At 43.3% G+C, this 21,108-nt stretch overlaps 2 protein-coding genes across 3 annotated transcripts in view; both read left to right on the top strand.

Annotated features, from left to right (window-relative positions):
- The first annotated feature begins 637 nt into the window (after positions 1–637).
- Positions 638–6,486, top strand: LOC135933270 (zinc finger protein ZFP2-like). 2 transcript variants are annotated; one of them, XM_065471337.1, is made up of 2 exons: positions 638–947; positions 4,055–6,486. In XM_065471337.1, the coding sequence occupies exons 1-2, from the start codon at positions 662–664 to the stop codon at positions 6,160–6,162; spliced, it is 2,394 nt and encodes a 797-aa protein (XP_065327409.1). In that variant the 5' UTR covers positions 638–661; the 3' UTR covers positions 6,163–6,486. The 2 variants fall into 2 exon arrangements, with proteins under 2 accessions (XP_065327409.1, XP_065327410.1); XM_065471338.1 differs by having other exon boundaries at positions 848–947; positions 4,105–6,486.
- Positions 6,487–12,343: 5,857 nt separating this feature from the next.
- The window catches only part of npr1a (natriuretic peptide receptor 1a), a 37,129-nt gene continuing 28,364 nt past the window's right edge, over positions 12,344–21,108 (top strand). Inside the window, exons 1-2 of the mRNA XM_065471335.1 lie at positions 12,344–12,615; positions 15,838–16,578. Coding sequence (XP_065327407.1) covers positions 15,870–16,578 — 709 coding nt within the window. The 5' untranslated portion in view covers positions 12,344–12,615; positions 15,838–15,869. The remainder of the gene's footprint in view (positions 12,616–15,837; positions 16,579–21,108) is intronic.

Here is a 21,108-nt window from a genome sequence, read left to right as displayed (position 1 = left end):
TCTGTTTTGAGGAACATATTAATGCGAGAACAAAACTGTGAGTGTCTCAGCGTAATCACATTACTGTTACTATTACTCTGACCTCATAACCCAAGTTATCCCCCCGCAGGGATAAAGTTGTCCTCTTTGGTTTGGCTTTAAATCCATCATTGTGACAGGAAAGGAAGACTTGATTATGCTTTCTGTTCTGTGTGTGTGTGTGTGTGTGTGTGTGTGTGTGTGTGTGTGTGTGTGTGTGTGTGTGTGTATAAAATTTTATTTTTAAACAAATCAGAAAGAAAACAGAAAAATAAATACAACAGATATAATAGAAAAACAAGTATAAGAAACCAAACACAGGCTGATATTTCTGATCTAACTTCTCATTTCCTGTGCGTTTGTTTCTTGCTTTGGTACTTTTACCCAACTTTTGATTGACAGCAGAGGTCTAGACAGTTAAACACAGGGTTCACACTTAAAGCAGCTCAGCTGGTACATTTATCCGCCTTAATATAAAAACACTAGCACACTTTTTCCACAAAGAATAGTTCCTGCACTACGGTCTCTCTCGGGAAGCGATGCGTCCTCCACTCCAGCAGGGTCGTGCTCCGGCTCGTCGATACTGAGCATAGCGGGTTTTCGGGCTGTTTACCTTCCTGTGGCCGCAGAGCTCTGAGCCGGGATGTCTCTGACAGAATCCACGCCGAACTGCTGCGGACTCCGGGCTTTGGCGCAGTCTGTGTCAGAGCTGCTGGCACGGGTTGCGGAGGAGGTTCTGGGCGCCTTGGAGACGCAGAGCGGCGGTTCTGGGTCCTCCGGAGGTCTGCTGCGGCCGCTGCTCGCCGAGCGGCTCGCGGCGGCGGCGCAGCAGATCGTCGGGCTGCTGGAGCGGGAGGTGGAGGAGTCCCGACGGCAGCTGCGGCGGCTGGAGGCGCTGCTGAGCCCGGTGGTCCTGCTGAACCGGACAGGTGAGCTCCGTGTCTGCTGCCGTGGCTCTGCGGTCAAACAGGACCGGAGCTGTTCAATCAGAAATCGATATTGATCGGGAAGAGGTGACATCACAAGAGCATCACTGTAGTTCAGGAACAGCACCGGCGAGTAAAAGGAAAAGGGCTGCTTATCAGCCTCACACATGGCAGAGAGACAAACAAAGACAGTTTCTTCATGAACTGTTTAAAAGAATCATTATCTCGTAGAAAACCTCAAAGTCTGACTGCTCAGGAACAAATCCTTGTAATGCCACTGGGCAGCTACTTTAAAACACCAACTTTATTTAAAAAAAACAAACAAACAAAACAAAACAGAAAGTTTGAAAGCTTTTTTTCCTTGCTGGCTATTCTCCTACTGCACATACTCAGAGGAACATCATAGCTTTATACAGGCACACTGCAGAGCAGAGACAGTAGGTACCATGATGGCGGCTGCTGGTTTGGCACATCTTGCTCTCAAGCCTTCAGATCAGGTCTCTGTACTCAAGAAACCATATGTGAGATGGAGAGACAAGTCTGACTGAAACGATTTTCTCATTGGCTAATAACTTGTGATTGCCAAGTCTTAGAAATGCCATGGCGTAAATGTACAAAAACCACGTTGTTTTACATAGGCTTCTTCTGAGGTCTTATAGACACGTAGTCAGTAACCACGTCAGGTTAAGCTGACAAGTGGTTAGGCTCAGGATAAAAACGTCTCAATCTCACAGATCTACAGACTGGTCTGAGACCGTCTAGCAACCTCAGGATGTGAAAGGTTGCTCGTTACTTCCCTGTGATTTCTTTGTTTGCTAAAACATTGCTGCTTCATAGTTTGAATGGAAGTGATGGATTTGCGTGTAAACACTGTCAATTGCACAGCAACTGTTGGTTGCTATGTGTCCTATATGGTGGACAAGTCTTTAGCACATGTGCATAACATGATGTGAAAATCATTCAAGTGGCGGGCAGCATGAACACCCAAGTTTGTAAATGTGATAACCTGAGAACAAGGTCACCTAGAACTTTCAAACAGATATAAGTCTATCTGCTAAATAATAATAATAATAATAATAATTTTTTCTTTTCTCATGATTTTAAGGCTTTCACTTCACCTCATCCACCTTTTTCGTTACTGTCTTTAACTTCTGTGGTCCTGGCACACTGTAGTACTAGTATGAATTTCGCTTTGTTCAGCAACAGCAACATGAAAATTAGAGAGAGCCAGTGAGAGCTGTGATTGGCCTGTTAACACATGCTGCAGTTTAAACAGATGTGTTTAATGTATGTGTCTTTTAGAATCAGTCTCAACAAATGTGAAACAAAAAAACTAATATCTGCTTCCTGTGATGACATTTTGTTGGCGATCGACTGTGGTAAATATGTATTGCTTGTTTAGTTGAATCTGACTGCTGCATTTGACACGATGGATCATGATTGTGCTGGTCTCTGGTAAGGTTGGGCGATTGGACAAATATATCGACTATTGACAACAGGGCAGCCTATTGTCAAAAGTTTTTACAAGGGCCATTTATTTATTTATTTGTCCATGAGTAAATTTGCTAATAGTGTCGGTTGAAGCTAACAGAGGCAGTCAACAGAAATAAATAATAGCGTTGTTTTAACAGCACCCTCCTTTAACTGCAAACAAATGCACCCTCCTCAGAGTGCACCCAAATGCAGCAGCGATTCATTTACTCAAACTCATAGCAGAAAGAAAGAACCGCAGTAGCCTGTGTTCAGGAAAGAAAAGCATTTTATTTAATTAAAAAACACAGTGGTGGGGAGGGAAACAAAGAGAAACTGGCCTCTTTTTTCCACTATAACTCTGTTTACAGGCCGTTCCAGTGTTTATCTGTCTTACACACTCGACCAAACAACAGACAAGTTAAAAATCAAAATGTCTCTTCCAGCGAACATTAAAAAAAACATCCCCAATGTAAAGTTTAGTCTTTTGTGCGATTCGGCGCATCTCAAATAAATAAATAAATGAATGAATAATCCAAAAAGTAGCTATATTAATGCTGAAACAAACAAGAAAAGAAGGTAAAATATTCCCTCCAAACAAAACTTATAAATTCTTTGACAGGAAAACAAGCATTTTTACTTTATCCGGTTTTAGTAGTGTGCGCAGGTGGTTAACAATATTATCAGCAGTGTTGAGGATGCGTTCTGAAGGTGTGCTTGTGGCTGGTGTACACAGATATTTCCGTGCCATGTGTGACATCAATAGGAAACGTTTTTCATGAATTTTCCACCAAACCAGTGGATTGTCTTCTCTGTCTACAACCTCCTCAGTGAGGTAACAGTCCATTTCTATCTGCGCCTTCTCCTGCAGTGTGCAAGTTGGCAATTAGTTCGTCCATATTTGGACTTCTTCTGTGTTCTAAATGGGCAAATCAGTCCGTGCATTATTACATCACTCTGCCCATTGAAAAGTCTGTGCATCCATGAATATATCGTCTATCGTCGGTTATTGGACTGACGATTGTCGGTTGGAAAATTTTTACATATCGCCCAACCTTAATCTCTGGACTACAACACTGTGTGGGAATTTCCGGCTTGGCACTTTTGTGGATAAAATCATATCTTTCTAACAGGAACTTTTGTTTTAAGTTGGGTTCGGCTTCATCCTCTGTGGCCCCTTTACAATGGGGGGTACCGCAGGGCTCTAATCTTGGGCCTCTACTGTTTTCATTGTTTCTTCTGCCACTGGGTTACGGTTTTTCAGAAAACACGATATTTAATTTCATCTATATGCTGACATTTGCCAGCTTTATCTACCTTTCAATCACTGTGATATCTCCTCAATTGGACTCCTGCTTGTTTGTCTTAGCGATTTGAAGTCATGGATGGCTCCAAAAAATACATCTAAAAATAAAAATCTAAAAATATTTCTGCTGTGCAGCACTTTGGTCGGCCATGTGTTGTTTTTAAAGTGCTATATAAATACATTATGAATGGAGCTACAGATGTGTGCTGCATTCAGGTGCTAGTGGAAACACTGAACATCTGTATTTCATGTTGTTTCACTGTTACTTTCTGTGTCTTTCATGCCGCAATTGCTTTCATGAACTGTTGACGTTTTTTTCTTTTTTTTCTTTCAGACACATCTGCTCTTTGTAAGGTCGCTGCTAATGAAAGTCTCTGCCCACAGGCAAACTCCATCCACATGCCTTCACTTCTGCCCAGCCCTGCCTCCTCAGACATCACCTGTGCAGCTAAAAGTGATGACCACTGGAGAGGCAGCCAAAACTCACTCTGGATTAAAGGGACAGATAGGAGAACCACAGACAGGAAGTCCAGTGGGCAGAGACAGCGGACAGCATTGTTGGCGCGCCTGACAAATCAGCCTTGTGTCCTGTGTGGAAAGATTTTCCGCCATCGAGGGAATCTGTTGAAACATGTGAAATTGCACTCAGACTCCCCCGAGCATCTCTGCGGGGTCTGCAAGCAGCACTTTGAGTCATCAGACAGTTTGTCAGACCATCTGAGATCTCACATGGAAACCGTGAGTGGTGGAGGCGGGACCTGCGAGGTCTGCGGGAAAATGTTTCAGAACATGGAGACACACATGAGGAGCCACACTGGAGTTAAACCTTTCAGCTGCGTCCTCTGCCAGAAGAGCTTTCCCCGATCCGGAGCATTGAGGCGCCACAAAAAGATTCACAGCAGAAGGAGCACTGACCCCTGCCCCGTCTGTGGACTCAGCTTTGCTCAGAGTGAACTTCTCCAAGAGCACCTGAAGATCCACGAGGACGGTGGAGACCAAAATGAGAAAGACAGCGGGAGTGAGGACAGTCAGCCGGACTCACTGAAGCCAAAGCGGGAGGGACCAATGCCAGATCTGAAGTCGGCAGTGCTCTACTGCAGAGTCTGTGGTGATTCATTCCACAGTCAAGGCTTCCTTAGGAAACATGCCCAAATGCACTGCAGGGAGTCAGAGAGCATGTGTGGCGTCTGCGGACAGCAGCTCAACTCACCAGATGTTCTTCTAACACATTTGCAGTCACACAGAGAGACTGGTGGGACCTGTGGTGTCTGCGGAAAGACTTTCCAGAACATGGAGACGCACATGAGGAGCCACACGGGCCTCAAACCGTACCACTGTTTGGTCTGTGGCAAACACTTCCCCCGGCCAGGTGCGCTTAGGCGCCACAATAAGATCCACAGTGGTGAGCGCCCACATGTTTGCCACCGCTGTGGCAAGACCTTCATAGAAAGCAGTGCTTTGAAAACTCACAGAAAGAGTCACTCATTAGAGGGTCAAGATGGCGAGTCACCGGCACACTCTCAGACCAGGAGATCTGACACAGAGAATGCCAGAATGCCGCCACGCTGTAAAGTTTGCGGTGAGTCTTTTCAGAGTAAAGTAAGTTTGAGAAAACATGCCAAAAATCACTCGGCAGAGTCTGTCTGCGGGGTCTGCGGTGAAAGTATGCCGCCATCAAAAACGCTCACAGAGCACCTGCAGAGTCACAGAGACGCTGGCAAAATCTGTCACGTATGCGGGAAAACCTACCAGAACATTGAGACTCACATGAGGAGTCACACCGGCATCAAACCGTACCACTGCAGTGTCTGTGGGAAGTCCTTTCCGCGGTCTGGTGCTCTGCGGCGCCACAAGAGAATCCACAGTGGGGAGCGACCATATATCTGCGAGTTCTGTGGCAAGACGTTCATTGATAACGGCGCTCTCACCTTGCACATCAGGAACCACACCAGAGACAAACCATCCAACCGCATCTCCTGCGAGACATGCGGGAAGAGCCTCGCCTCCATCCATGTCCTCGAGGTTCACAGGAGGATCCACACAGGCGAGAAACCCTTCCAGTGCTGCCTCTGCGGGAAAGCCTTCAGGCAGGTGGGAGGGCTGAATGCCCACAAGCTGACACACACAGGCGAGAAGCCATTCAGCTGCAGCCTATGCACTAAGAGCTTCAGCACCAAAGGTTACCTGGAGACACACCTCCGCTTCCACAGGAAGGAGCGCGCATTTAGCTGCCACCTGTGCTGGAAGGCCTTCGTCACCAAGAATGACCTGAAAAAGCACCTGCTGACGCACAGTGGGGAGAAGCCATACAGCTGCCGGCTCTGCGGCAAGAGCTACCAGGAAAAGCGCTCCCGGGACGTGCACATGAAGGTCCACGCAGACACCAGTGACGACCCAATCGGGGAGCAGGACACTTTGCAGCCACAGCTGCTGCAGCTGTAGAGACCAGTCCAGACCAGTTTGTACTGGTTTTACTAACTGATCAGAGACAGAAAATATTTTTACAAGACCAAATAAAATCTTCCTGAATATGTATGTTTTTTGGTGTTTGCAATAAAAAAAGCTCCTGCAGGGCTTCGAAAACAGAGGGCCCTGAAAGGATCCAGTTCTTTAACCCAGGATTGTTTATTCTGAGTTCCGCTGAGTCCTGAGTTCCTGGTAATGTGCTAAAATAATCCTGGGGTGAATGAGTCAACTACTTTCATTAAGTTTTTAGCTAATGAGCTCAAAACATGTTTGAGACCACAGGACACATTTCTGAATTTTTCCAGCATTTTACTCTTCCCAAAACATTTAAACATTCAGAAATAAATAATTTGGTTTGATAAAATGTTCTCATAAGAAAATGAAAAACTACAGAAATTTAAAGGTGCACAACTTCGTTTAAATGAAAAATAAAAATTTAATTCATAAAAGAAAATTATATTTTTTAATTTCATTTTCCAGTTTTCCTCCCACGCTAATGAAGCTACTGAGTACAAAGTTCTTCAGTTATTACATTAACAGTACCCAGTGCTGTTCATTATTGTAGCAGTGGGGTGAATTTAAAACTTTTATATCAAACTGCTGCCATGTTTTGTTGTTTTCATGGCTCAAACTGCTGCCATGTTTTGTTGTTTTCATGGCTCAGTCTGACTACTTTGATTGATGTAATGTAGTGACCTCAGAGAAGAGCAACAGAATGAGTGTGTACATGACAAATGGCTTTACTGTCCGTTAAAAACTGCAAACACGAGTCAACCAGAAACACTTTCTCATGTCTGTTTTTTTTTTAAAATTGGAAATTTGAAGACGAACAAAAGGAAGTAAAACAACATCATTAAAACTCGTCAATCAGTGCTTTTCTGTTAATACTCACAATACACACTTACTGCTGTAAAAGTACCTCTGATCTCGACTTTTACTGCACTGGAGTTACTGTTTTTTGGGGATGACCGCCACCATCACCAAATATCAGATTCATCCTGGGTCTCCAGAGCTCCTCAGGGACTTGGACCAGAATCTGCTGGTGATTTGAGTTTAGCTCAGAGAAACACAGGTACGGACCAATGACTGTAGAAACACGGACCCATATCAGATACCCTGCCTTTGGTCTGATCATAGTATCTGTAGAACATCAGCAATGAGAAACCTGGTGGTGACCTTCAGAATGAGGATCTTCATTTCAGTCTGAGAGGAGATCTGCAGCTTTGCAGCTCTAACCTGAGCTGATGAGTTGTCTCGTCCCTGCCAGCAGCCAGTGAAGGAGTCTGCTCTTGTCTCAGTGCTTACCTACATTTCTTTGCTTCTGCTCACCTTTAGAGCTCTCTGCTCTTATGCATATAGCTGCGGACTCCAGTCTGGCTGCTACTGTTCATTGTGTGAGGGTGCGTTTGAGTAGTCCATGTTTCTGATGAAGTTTCCTCACTGAGAGACATGACCCTGTCTGTGTATCTGTGTGGGAGCCATAATCAGAGCTGTTCCAGTTTCCAAACACTAAGGAAAGGAGCTTCAGTAGTTCCTTTATTGTTTCCTTTAGCAAAGGCCACACTGGAGCATCCTTTGTGAAGAGGGAGGAGCTGAGATAGGTGATGGAATTTTACTGCAGTCATAGAAATTCTAAGCAGAGCAGAACACAGCAGGTGAATATAAGAAAATAAGATGGATTAAATTTTATAGGCTATCAGATAGAATAACTAAGTGAGGCAAATTACTGTGATGTGTTCAGTCACAGCATGATGTACTAATAATGTGCTGTAATTTATTTACAAAGACAGAGCCACTTCACTTCAGTAACAGTGTTGGGAAGGTTACTTTTAAAATGTATTCCATTACAGATTACAGAATACATGCCCCAAAATGTATTTTGTAACGTATTCCGTTACGTTACTCAATGAGAGTAACGTATTCTGAATACTTTGGATTACTTAATATATTATCATGCTGTTTACAACTGCATGAATGTGATTTATTACTATTACTGAAAGTCCGCGGCTCCGAACCGTAGTAAAGGGACCTCTGGCTAATACGTCGGGTTCATGTCGGGCTCGTAGCCGAAAACTAGCTTTACTTTGTTGTGTGGGTCAACTTTGCTAGCGAGAGACAGAGAGAGGCGTTGAAAGACTGCTCCAACGGAACTTATTGTTTCGGAGGAAAACACTAACACAGTGTACAGTCGAGTCTTAATAGCTTACTTACAACTGGGCTCTCAGGCACTCTTCTTGGCTGCAGTGGTTATTATTATATTTACATGCTTCCAGCTCCCGTTTCTGCTCGGTGACAGCTCCTAGTTTTCCTTTTTCTCCCTCCTCGCGCTCACAGACACATAACGGGTATGGCAGTCCATTCTCCCTGCAACACGGACTACACTGCCCATGAGGCTACATTCTTTATTGCTATGCCTGTAGCATTCTGCCTATTAGCTTAGCACAACAACAACAACAACAACAACAAAAAGGCGCTCTCTCACCCAGGAAACACACAGTGGCAGAGAGAGAGCGTGTCACCCTGTAACCTTGGCAACCGTAACGCTGCCGCCTGCAACAGAACACAGCTGTCAAACAAAACCCAAACAGTCCTGACCCGCAACAATATGAAACAGGAAAGTACTTTCGTGTAATCCATTTATTTCAACAAAGTAACTGTATTCTAAATACCACCTTTTTAAACAGTAACTGTAACGGAATACAGTTACTCATAATTTGCATTTTAAATACGTAATGGCGGTACATGTATTCCGTTACTCCCCAACACTGTTCAGTAATAACTGCAGTCTACCAAGAGCAGAACACTAGTCTCTATATTAGTTGTTAAAAAAAATTAAATGTTGTAAACTGTTTCACCATAAACCTGAAATCTGTGTGAACAGCTGGCCTCCACAATGTATAAAAGAAAACATTATTTACTGTCAGATCACGAGCTGTCCCAGTTAATGTTACTTTGCCACACCACGTTTTTAGTTTTTTTTATAGCACACTGCAACATTCAGACAATAATCTAACACATTGACACAATTCATTAAAAGATGGATTTTCTGCATTTATCTGTTACAGATTCAGTAGAGAAAAGTGCCCCTCAGAGTTCAGTTCATTTCTGCACTGTTTCAGTAAAATACAGTATTACTGGGGAGCAGAAATAAGTGTATTTGCCTCTAACACAGCATGAGAACTGAGTGAAGACGTTTGTGACAGAGTTTTGGTAACGAGCTCACAGCTTTAAGCCAATTACGCACTTGTTCTCAAGACATGTCCCCCTCATAAACCTTCCTAGTAGCAGCTATCACAATCACAACAGGCAGAAGATTTTTTTCTGCGTTAGATTTCATGCAGTTTGCAGTAAATTGTGTACCACAGACTTTAGATCACACAATTGTGAATTACAAATATTTTCCTCCAGAAAGTAAAACTTACAAATCCATATGACATAAGGCTGCAAAAATCCTCTTGTCCATACCTTTCAGTCACAAACTGACTCTTAACTTCTTCAATAATTCCAGAAGCTTTGTGCCGTTATATAACTCAACTGTGTCCTGCTTCGGCTCCAAGCCACAGTCAGCATCATGTTTCAGTCTGACTTAATTTTTTCTGGACTCCACGAACAAAAGATTCCACAAAACCTTTCAGCTGAAAAACTTTATTAACAAACAACATTGGGCTGGTAGCAGCTCTGTATGAAAAAGATGTGGACTCCTCTGGCTGTCACAGAAGCTCTTCAGATGCCACTCATATTTTTCTTTGCAGTGTCTCACCTTTTAAAGCAGTTTTTGCTTTAGTGCCTTTTGCATTTTCTGCTATCGTTTGAGTGCTTGATGTGCTTAGGATTGATTTTGCACAGAAGCAGTGAAAAGACTGCACACAGTATGCGAACGTCCAGACGTCACACTGTTCCCGCTTTGTGGGCTTTGTTGTTGTGGAGGTGTAATCAGTTTCCTGTGGCAAGTGTTCCCTGTGAGATTAATTCTGTGTGATTATATCTCAGCAGACAAAGAATTTCCGCAATTTCTATAAATAATAATGGCTTTTATTTCAGTCACTATTTACAAAAAACACTAATCCCTTAAAAATAAATAAATGATAAAATAGTCTGCAGAGGTACAAAACCATCACCTGCTGAACAAATCAGATAGCCCATAAGCTGGAGAGGAAATGGCGTGTCACTAATTTAGAATATCTTCATTTAGCCTGGAAAAAGAGTTAGTTGTTCTATTTTTTTTTTAAAAAAAAGCCCTCCATAAAGTTTGAATTCATTCATCTGTTTATGCTCAGTTTGGTTTTCAGATCTCCTCGTTCATCCTCACAGCAGAGTCAGACCTGAGCCTTGGCACAACTTTGTGTGCCGACTGGATCCTCCCGCGGATGGATTCACAAGACTTGGCTGCTCACATCAAATTTACCCTCAAGTTTTACCAGCCAATCTGACTCGTTTATGACACTAAAGAACCATTAACGGTGACTGAGTGCTCCTCTCGACTTGCTGTCTGCTGTCTCCTGTTCCAAGGTTGGATGTTCATATTAAACCTGTTTCTACCTCATGCTCCTCCAACCACTGCCAGCATCTTACATTCAGCAAGCTCTGTGCAGGGGCGCCTCCTGAGTTTTTTCAATGGATGGCCATATGGCGACCACTAAAAATATTGGGGTAGCACACCAATTCAAAACAGCACAGGGGTGTAGCAGGAAATCGTGAGGGACATACAAAGTGACGCAATACGAATGGCAAAATAGTATATGCAGGAATAAATAACGGTTAATGTTTCAACTCACTGTAGGGTGTCTTCCTCTCTCTTGACCTCATGTTTATTAAAATAATACCAACATACAACAGCCTTGCTAAGGTGGGCCAGTGCCCCCCCCCCCCCCCCCCCCCCCGGCCCCTCCTTGTGGCGACCCTGGCTGTATGATATCACACAGAGAGGATATCCTCACAGTCATCTCATCATAGTTTGTTTACCTGTATGAAGGAAGAAAAAAAAAGATAAAGTTTCTATTTTCAGATCAGCGTTCACTTCATACAGGAATCACAAGATCCCACTATGAAGCTGTGGCTTCAGCTGTACCAGTTCAGTCCAAACCAACAACCACAAATCATGTTTTCAGTAGCTTCACGTTGTCTTTTTTCTCCAGTAGACACAGCACAAGATAATACTTACAAGGTTCTGTTGGCAGAGAACAACCAATCAAAAGAGAGGAAGAGGCCGCACTATAACCCAGAATCAGACACAGAAGGATTATTCTGAATACGGAATCATGCAAAGCTTCTCTAACAGAATCAGAAGAATAAAAGGAGGAAACAGCTCACCCTAACTGTATTTACTGACTTCCTTTGGAGTCGGCTTGCTGTATTCAAGCGTGACCTTTACAGTCAAATAAGAGAAACATTAATGTGTGTTTTCATTAACAGGAGAGAGTGGGAGGAAGGCAGGATACATGTGAGAAAGAGAGCAAGAGAGTCTGAGTATGAGGGTGGGTGGTGATCATTTCCAGGAAGAGGTACAGAGAGGGAGAGTTTGTGTGTTTCCAAGCGACTTCCTGGTATACCGGGTGTATCCTGTTAAAACACACACACACACACACACACACATTCTTTGGTTCTCTATGTATGTGTTGTGCATGAACTTTATGGACAATAACAGACTTGCAGTGTGACGTCTTGCGTGGCTGTTAATGAACTTTAATCTAAAATCTCTCCTTGCAAAGAGGTCAAAGGTCAGCAGTGAGTTCAGAGATGCTGGAAGTTTGATGAGAAACTGATCAATCATTTAACTTGTTAACTGATCTTAGATAATTCTATGAAAGTTGAACTTTTACGGCAGAATCACGATCATCTGTCTATAATCCATAATCACCCTCAACCTCAGTCATTTTACTCGGGGTTCAATCTAACTAATCAACCGACTAGTGCCGGTATCCAATCAATAAAACCAACTGATGGACGTTTTGTCATAGCTGCAGGCAGCCACCAGGGGGCTCCATATCCACATGCTCACGTCAGCAGAGCAGCTTATTTATATAAAGTTTTTGATTAAAAGTAATATTTCAGCCTATCAGCGTGCGCAGAGCACGGCGAGGAGGGAGCGGGGCACTGCGAGCACACATATATAGCCTGTGTCACTTTGGTAACTGAATACACGTAGGTTCAAGCACGCGCTTCAGTTCGCGTTTTCAGGACGGCCCTCTTACCCTCCACACCCCCTCAGTGTGCGCGCACGGCGGGAGGCTGGATTATCACCGTGATGGTTTGTGAGCGCGGAGAAGCGGAAACGCGCCGGCAGCAGCGGGGCGCGAGCCTCCGGTGAGCCTCCGGTGAGACGGAGTTCCCACCGAGCGTTCACGAGGCTTCCTCCTCCGCACGAGCTGCCGCTGAAAACAGCTGGATGTTGTTCTGCGGACACACGGAGCTGCGCTGAGCGCCGAACAGGTAAAACAACGTCAGCCGCTCCTCTATTGATGAACTTACACAGGAGAAAGGCACCGCGCGTTTAGCGATCAAGCAGTTAATCGAGCAGAAAGTTGTTTTTAGTTCTTCTCTTAGTCTCTGTCCTGGTCACGCTTTCAAATGAACGAAGACTCTGATTTTCCTTCTTCATCTTAACCGAAGTCTATCTGCCTTCAGACACAACAGCCCACCATTAAGAGTACATTCAGTTCAACTTGATTTATACATCGCCAAATCACAACAGCAGTACCCTGCAATAAAACAGTGAAAGCCAGCAATCATTAAGCACTTGGCGACACTGGAAAGGAAAAACTCCCTTTGAAAAGAAAGAAACCTCCGGTAGAACCAGGCTGAGGGAAGGGCGATCATCTGAGAGACTGAATGGGCATGAGGGGACAAAATATTCATAATCGATCGCGAGAATGATACATTTGACATCCACGAGATCATTGGCTGTTTTACATAACAATAGTATTATTATTAATAATAAAAATGATATGTGAAGCACACAGACGGACACACAGACACTCAATGGTCAGATGGACAGTCACCTCAGAATGAAAGTGAGAAAGTGTATTTTTTTGTATGAGGTTTGATGTGTGCACAGATCCTGAACCTAAAGAAGCTGAAAGTTTAGAAACAGACCTGAATGCTGACTGCTCTTTGTTCCGTGAGTGATGTGTTTGAGTCTCACTGATGTTGCAACAACACTTATATAAGACTGAAGACGGTTCACAACGATGGCACACACACACAGTGTGTTTTACCTCCATCTCTGGACAGTAAAGTTTTAATCAGCATCAAAAATCCTGATGTGTTAAAGACACTTCAGCCTGACTGAAGCTGGCCTATACTTCTTCCTGTCAGATTTCCTGCTGCCTTTTTTTCACAGCAGCCTGCTGTCACAGATTTATTCATGTGCTCATGTGTGTGGAGAAATGTGGTGATTAAAGTCTGATTTTGTGTTTCCATATACAGAGAAGCTATGTACGCATTTCAACACCACACATCATATTTCTTTGCGTTACCTCCCACCATTTGGACAGACCCAGAAACACACGCTGCATTTGAAAGCTGGGATATGAGGGGGTTTTAATGGATTCTTGAGTTTAAAGTGGGACCTACATTTTGGTCAACAGCTCAACAACAGGTGTGAGTCATGTAGGCTGAAAGCCGAAGAGACCAGATCATCTGTACTCTAAATGTGTGGAATCATAGACAAATTAACATGACCATAACAACCATAACCCTTTACTTAAAGAAAATGAAATAAAGGAGATTTCAAAGTTATTAGGGAGAGCCCAATTCTGTTGATCTGGGCGTAGCATTTTCAGTGTGAGAAACATTTTGTCACTCTTGATCAGCTCGTCATGAAACTGACCTCACAGCCCATCGTTCACCAGTGTAGTTAGTTTGAGTCATTATGCAAATGTACTGTTTAAAAGATTGGGGAAACCTACAGCTGAGACTGAAGAAGTCAGTTGGATGAGTGATGAAACGTTTCTCCCACTAAAAAAACTACGTCCAGATGATTGAGCATGCATCAAGAGTTATTAGGGAGTGGTTTTACTCAACCAGCACAGCTGATGAATTTGAATGGTAAGTGGCTCAGGAATGAAGGGTTTGACATCCCTGGTGCAGATACTGGTACTGCATCTGAAGCATGACGCCAATGCAGAAGCACTCTAATGTCCAGCAGGGTGCAACTGCTTTGGTCTGATTATACAGAAGTCTAGGGGAAAATGAGCCCACTCCTCACCTGATCTCCGAGCTCAGTACACACTTTCCTGACGAGTTCATGATCTCAGTCCCTAGTTTTAAATCCATCCATCCATCCATCCATCCATTTTCTTTCACCCTGGACTGGCAGATCTGGTTTCAATTCTTACTGAATAAAACATCAGGTACATATTTTGGAGCTTATTTATTCATTCTCCTTGAAATTCAGTCATCCCTGGAGTGCATTTGATGAAAGAGAGCCAATTAAATCAAATGAAATGATCCGAGCTGTCAAGTTGCTATAATGCGATTGGACTGATTCAAGTCATGGAGCCGCACCACCTGCCTTCAGACTTCACCGTGACCTCAGTTTTGTTTCTCTCTTCTTTGTTCGCTAACTGTTAAAGATGAGAAGACGAGAAAAGGATCCTCTCGTTGTTTGGAACAACTGACGAACTAACGCTGACACCATTAACGTGTTGTCTTTGACCTCTGCTTACCTCATTCCTTGTATTTTATGGGATGAATTAGTCCTGTTTTAGTCATTTTAATTCTCTCCTACCTTGTTAAAGTGACTCAACTCAACATTTTCTGCATTTGTTTCAAATTAAAAGCCCTTTTAGCTTTGCAGTACAGAAACTGTATGTCCATATGTCAGTGAGGCTTTTATTATGGAAACTCAGACTGCTTTTATTTGAAGAACTTCGGGACATAAGTGGATAAACTGTGCACATGTGCTTCCTCACGCAGGTGTTACCCTATCACAGGACTGTATAAATGAGGTACAGAGAAAGATGACAAAGGAAACCCAGGTAGAGCAGAAAAATGTGAGGAAGAAGCTGATGAAGATGTTCAGATTAACTCGTGGTCTGTTGAAAGGAGTCACATAGCTCTGCAGCTCTGATCAAAAGGGACTAGGAAGCCGGGGAGGATTTAGAGTTTGATGAAACCCTAACCCTAACATGCAGTCAGACTTCTCCCATGCGTTCGTTTAGCTTTTAAAGACAACAACTCATTTTATTCACAGGACCCTGAACTCTGATGTGTTCTCTCTTCACTCTTTAGTTGGCCTTTCCCTCACACCTTACTCTTATCATTCACCTCTGTTCAGTTTTACGGCTCTGTGTTACTAGGAACAGATGGACTGTAAGAGTGTGACTGCTTCACTGACTCTCACAGCAGCAGATTAGATCTAATTGTCACTCACATTACTCATTAATCAAACGGTAAACATGGTCAGGCCGCTGTTTAACAAGCAATTATCTTGGACCGGCCCAGTGGAGGACTTCAGCTTCATGTCTGCAAACACATGGCCACGTGAAGGATGGATAGATCCCACTCAATGATCCCACACGGAAACTCGCACAGACATTCCAGAATTCCCAGCAGCTTCAAGTTTCAGTAGCTGTTCTGATGAATAAAGGTTTGTTTTGAATTTTCTCTACAGGACAAGCTGATTAACACTGTGTTATATTTTCCCCACAGCTCGTCTGACAGGTTATTAACGCCTCTTCATCATGCTGTCCTGGCCCTGTCCCTTGCTCTTCCTGGTCCTTCTTCCTGCCCAATCAGCTGCAACCTCTCTAACTGCTGACAACAGAACGGAGGATCTTCAGGAGGTCACCCTGGCAGCCATCTTGCCTCTGACTAACACTGACTATGCATGGGCATGGCCTCGGGTTGCGCCCGCCATCTACCAGGCATTACAGCAGGTGAACTCTGACCCCTGGTTGCTACCAGGTCTAAAGCTGCGGCTAGTTTATGGCAGCTCAGAGAGCCGCGACGGCTTTTGCTCAGACTCCATAGCGCCGCTTGTAGCCGTCGACCTCAAGCTGTCCCACGACCCCTGGGCCTTCATTGGACCCGGCTGCGACTACTCATCCTCACCTGTTGCCCGCTTTACCACCCACTGGGATGTTCCCATGGTGACAGCTGGTGCCCGAGCAATCGGCTTCAATCTGTACGCTGCGGTCACCAATACGGGCCCCACTCACAAAAAGCTGGGTGAGTTTGGTGTCAGGATCCAGGAGATGTTTGGCTGGCAGCGGCACGCCACGGTCATCTTCAGTGACAACAAGGACGCCAATGATGATCGGCTGTGCTACTTTGCTGTGGAGGGGCTGTATGAGCTGCTGGGCAAACGTAACATCACTGTCCACGACCACGTCATCCAGGGCGACGTCAACTACAAGTCGATGGTCCAGGATATCCGTGACAATGGCCGAGGTCATATTCTTCTTCTGCTGCTTTCATTCCTCATGTTTTAACAGTTGTTGTTGTCCTCATCCCACTGCTTTCTGTTCCTCCTTTTCTCTAAAATTAACTGCTTAAAAGCTACGCTGTTGCTGCTCACTCTTTAGAAGCAGACATCTCAAGGTAACTTATTCTTTTATGTTCTCTTCTTCATGCCATTCCTTTTAGCCGAGGTGATCCATGATCTTGGGGAAGATGGCTTTTCAGCTGCTTTTGTTGCCTAGTTTCAACTCCTCCAGCCTTGCTTCTTTTTCATTTCTTCTTCAGACACTTCAACTGATTTAGCATTATTTTCTTCATTCATTTTGTTCTTTTATTTTCCAGTTTTCCTTTTTGCTTTCTTCCTTAGCTGAGGTTTTTTCTTTTCATTCTTTGTTCTTTCATTCTTTCATCAGATGAAAAGCTGTGGTCAGATGCTTCATTTGCTCTCATGTCACTGATTGTTTTTCCTTCATGACTCTCCTCCTTCCTTCTTTCCTTTCCTCCCTGCCTTATTGTTGTTCTCCTTGTTAAATGATAGTTAATTATTATGAGATTTTTATCCTCACTGGTTAATGACTGACTTCACCTCTGTGTGTTTGGGTGCTCCTACATGTTTGTGAGGAATAATTTCATTTTAAGACCTAGGAGTGGGGACAGTCCTGTATTATGGGGACACTTAGTTGGACTTCTGTGTGACAGTTCAAACGTCATTTTAGAGGAAAATTATATTTTCAGTCTTATTAATGGAAATGAGTTCATGAGCGATACATGCAGATCGCTGTTTTGGACTTTGATTTGCAGTCAGCGGTGGACAGCGTCAGACTGGAAGTGTCACTCATTTAGTTTAGTCTTCAATCAATGACAAGCGTGTTCATGGTGTTTGGGCAACACTGACTGCTGAAGGTGACTGAAACACATGTGCATGAGCACACGAAGGGCAGTGCGAGCAGGAAATGCCTTCTGGGTATCTGGAGCTGGAAATGCTTTGCATGATATCAGGTTCAGTTTGTGGGTAATGATGTGAGTGAGGGTATACAAGTACAGAAAATGTGTGTCTGTGTGTGTGTTTGCTGAACACACATGTAAACAATCAGTCTGTAATTTAGTACAGAAGAAGAAGCAGAAGTGAGCCTGTTTGCTGTGTTTCTGCTCCTCGCCGTCAGCACATTTTTATTGTAACCATCACTGAAACGCTGCTCTGATGGTGTGAAAACGTTTGCAGTGTCCTGCATCGCCCGCTGATGTCACAGTGTGAATTAGATCATGAGATCAGAGCCGTGTGACATGATGACATCATCACAGACACACTATCGTCCTTTAACCAACACCAGCTGCTGCACCCAGCAACATGGACATCCTAGTAATTACCTCTAAACCCACACCCACCATTGGACACTACATGGAGAAACCTTATGAACACAAGCGTGCTCATACACACAGGTGTGTACACACAGAAACACACCATCTTGTGCTGCTGCTGCCTCTAAAAATATCTTGTGTTATTAGAACTGTTAGTAACACTGTTACTAGGGTATCATCAGGTATCATTTAGTTGGGGCATGAATCTATTTCCATGGTCACATGGACATAATGCTCACAGGACAAATCACTCTTTAAGATGAACACTGGATAAAGTAAGTCCTCAGTGTGTGTGTGTGTGTGTGTGTGTGTGTGTCAGCATTAATCAGTCAGTCCTGTTTTCTTTTCTGCTTCCATTAAAAGCACTTTTGGCTGCAGACAAACCAACATTTGACTTTCTGCCTTTCGCATGTGAAATTCTCAGCATTCACATTTTTTCGTCCACCTTGGGGACTGTATGGACAGAAGGGGGTTGGGTGGTGGTGGTATTTGTCTTTTTTCTCTGAGAGTTGATTATTTTCAGGCTCTGTTATAGCAAGGTGGGGGATGGAGGGTGTTTTTGTTTTTCTCATCCCACATTTATTCTTGATTTCTCTGGAGAAAAAAATAAATTCAGACCATGAAGTTCTCATCAGTTTTTTATCAGGAACCCCAACAATACCCCACAACAGTGTGGGAGTGGTGAGAAAGAAGTATATAAACGACGGACAGCCAACCAAGATTTCACTAAGCGCCATCCATGTTGGTTTTTTATTTCAGGAAATGACCAGGAGAGAGTGGCGTGCTAAGTTATCAGCCAGTGCTAGCTGATAATCATTTATGAACTGAATCATTGTACATTTGCCAAATTCTGAACACGTTTTAATGAACACCATGATTTTAGCTATCCACAATAATTAGTTAACACAGTTTTTTATATATTGATTTGGGATTTTTTTTTAGAGACCTGGAATGTAAAGATGCCTGTCTTTAAAGGACTTTGGGTCAGCTTCTGTTGTTTAAATGTGGTATGGGCTATAAAGCATTGACATCACAATATTTTTTCATTAAAAAAAGTTTCAGTTCAGTGGGATTCAGTGAGGTCAGGTTAATTGGTGATTCTAAATTGCACATAGGTGTGAATGTGAGTGTGAATGATTGGCTGTCTGTGTGTTAGCCCTGTAACTGCGGAATTGCGGAAGAAAATGTATGGATGGATGGTAAGGTTGGGCGATTGGACGAATATCGACCATCAACAATAGGCTGAGTTTTTCACTGATCGTTTTTACAAGAGCTATTTATTTATTTATTTGCCCATGAGTAAGTTAGCTAATAATGTTGGTTGAAGCTAACAGAAGCAGCCAACGGAAAAAATAATAGGGCTGTTTTAACGGCAGCGTCTTCCAGCTGCGAGCAAATGAACCCTCCTCAGTGTGCGCCCAAATGTAGCGATTCATTTACTCAATGAAATGAAAAAAACCCAACAATGGTGGAGAGGGAAACAAAAAGAAACTGGCTTTTACAGGCTGTTCCAGTGTTTATCTGTCTTACACACTTGACCAAACAGCAAATACAAAATTAAGTAAGTTAGTAAGTAAGTTAAAGTTAAAGTAAGTTTAAAATCAAAATGTCTCTTAAGGACAAAAATGGTCCAGAGGTCCAGTTCTGGTGAATTGTAACAGACAGCTAGCAGCTACAGCTGCCTGTGTCACTATCCACCTGTCAGTCAAAGAGGCCACGCACCCAATAGTCCCCAAATAATGGGGTAATGTTTACACATCTGTTTTTTTGACTTCAGAGAGGCGCTTGCTCTGTCCTTTCTGCTTCTCAAAGGTGGTGCCTGGGTCTTGGACTGCTGCTTTGGTATGATGAGATGTGATTTCAGATTTTAGAAGATGAAGCCAAGACTGGTTATGAAAGGTGAAAGAGCTACAGAAAGTTGTGTGGGTGTTATTTTTTTTTATTTTTTATTTTTTTTATAACAAATTAGGTTTTTTGAGACATTGGCAACAAAAACGTTGTGCAAAGCCTTTCTGAGGAAAATGAACTTTGAAGAGTTTATTGAATCTGTCTTTATTTCTATTCCTGCCCAAATCTGTCCCATGAAAGGACACATGTGGGTCTGCTAAGAAGAGGAGAACGTTACCAGCTCTGGGCTGTTCCTAACATCTGCATGCTTAAATCAGTCACCACAGGTCAGATTTCGCACATGAGCAGCAGGATTTGAGACATGACAGGTGCTGTAGTCTTGGACTTTGGCTCCAAACTTCAATTTAATTTTAGTCTTAATTTAGGCATCTTAGTTTTTTCTTAGATTTAATGTAATTCTGGTTGACTAAATATCATAAGATTATAGCAGACTATATCTAAAGTTGATTCAGTGACTAAAGTCTAAAGTGTAAAAGTTTGAGGGGTTGTTTTTAGCAGTGAGAGTTGCTCCACATGGTTTACAAATTGATATCATATGTGAAATTTGTCCATATGTCTGCTCTTCTCTTCCTCTCAAGAATTGAGGTTTTGATCAAATGACTGCGCCTAAGCTTACTGTACAAGGAGATTCTTTTTCTGATTGGATCGCGTTCAAACTCGTCCCGCCTTTCTATGCAACTTAATTAGCTCTGGTTGGATCTCCCATCTCTACAGGGTGGGCCATTTATATTGATACACCATAATAACATGGGAATGGTTGGTGATATTAAAGTCCTGTTTGTGGCACATTAGTATATGTGAGGGGGCAAACTCCTCAAGATGGGTGGTGACCATGGTGGCCATTTAGAAGTCGGCCATCTTGGATGCAACTTTTGTTTTTTCAATAGGAAGAGGGTCATGTGACACATCAAACTTATTGGTAATGTCACAAGAAAAACAATGGTGTGCTTGGTTTCAACGTAACTTTATTCTTTCATGAGTTATTTACAAGTTTCTGACCACTTATAAAATGTGTTCAATGTGCTGCCCATTGTGTTGGATTGTCAATGCAACCCTCTTCTCCCACTCTTCACACACTGATAGCAACACCGCAGGAGAAATGCCAGCACAGGCATCCAGTATCCATAGTTTCAGGTGCTGCACATCTCGTATCTTCACACCATAGACAATTGCCTTCAGATGAACCCAAAGATAAAAGTCTAAGGGGGTCAGATCGGGAGACCATGGGGGCCATTCAACTGGCCCACGACGACC

The sequence above is a fragment of the Pelmatolapia mariae genome, linkage group LG22, assembly GCF_036321145.2.
Source record: "Pelmatolapia mariae isolate MD_Pm_ZW linkage group LG22, Pm_UMD_F_2, whole genome shotgun sequence".
Classification (NCBI taxonomy): Eukaryota; Metazoa; Chordata; class Actinopteri; order Cichliformes; family Cichlidae; genus Pelmatolapia; species Pelmatolapia mariae.
This window is presented reverse-complemented; position numbering and strand designations above follow the sequence as displayed.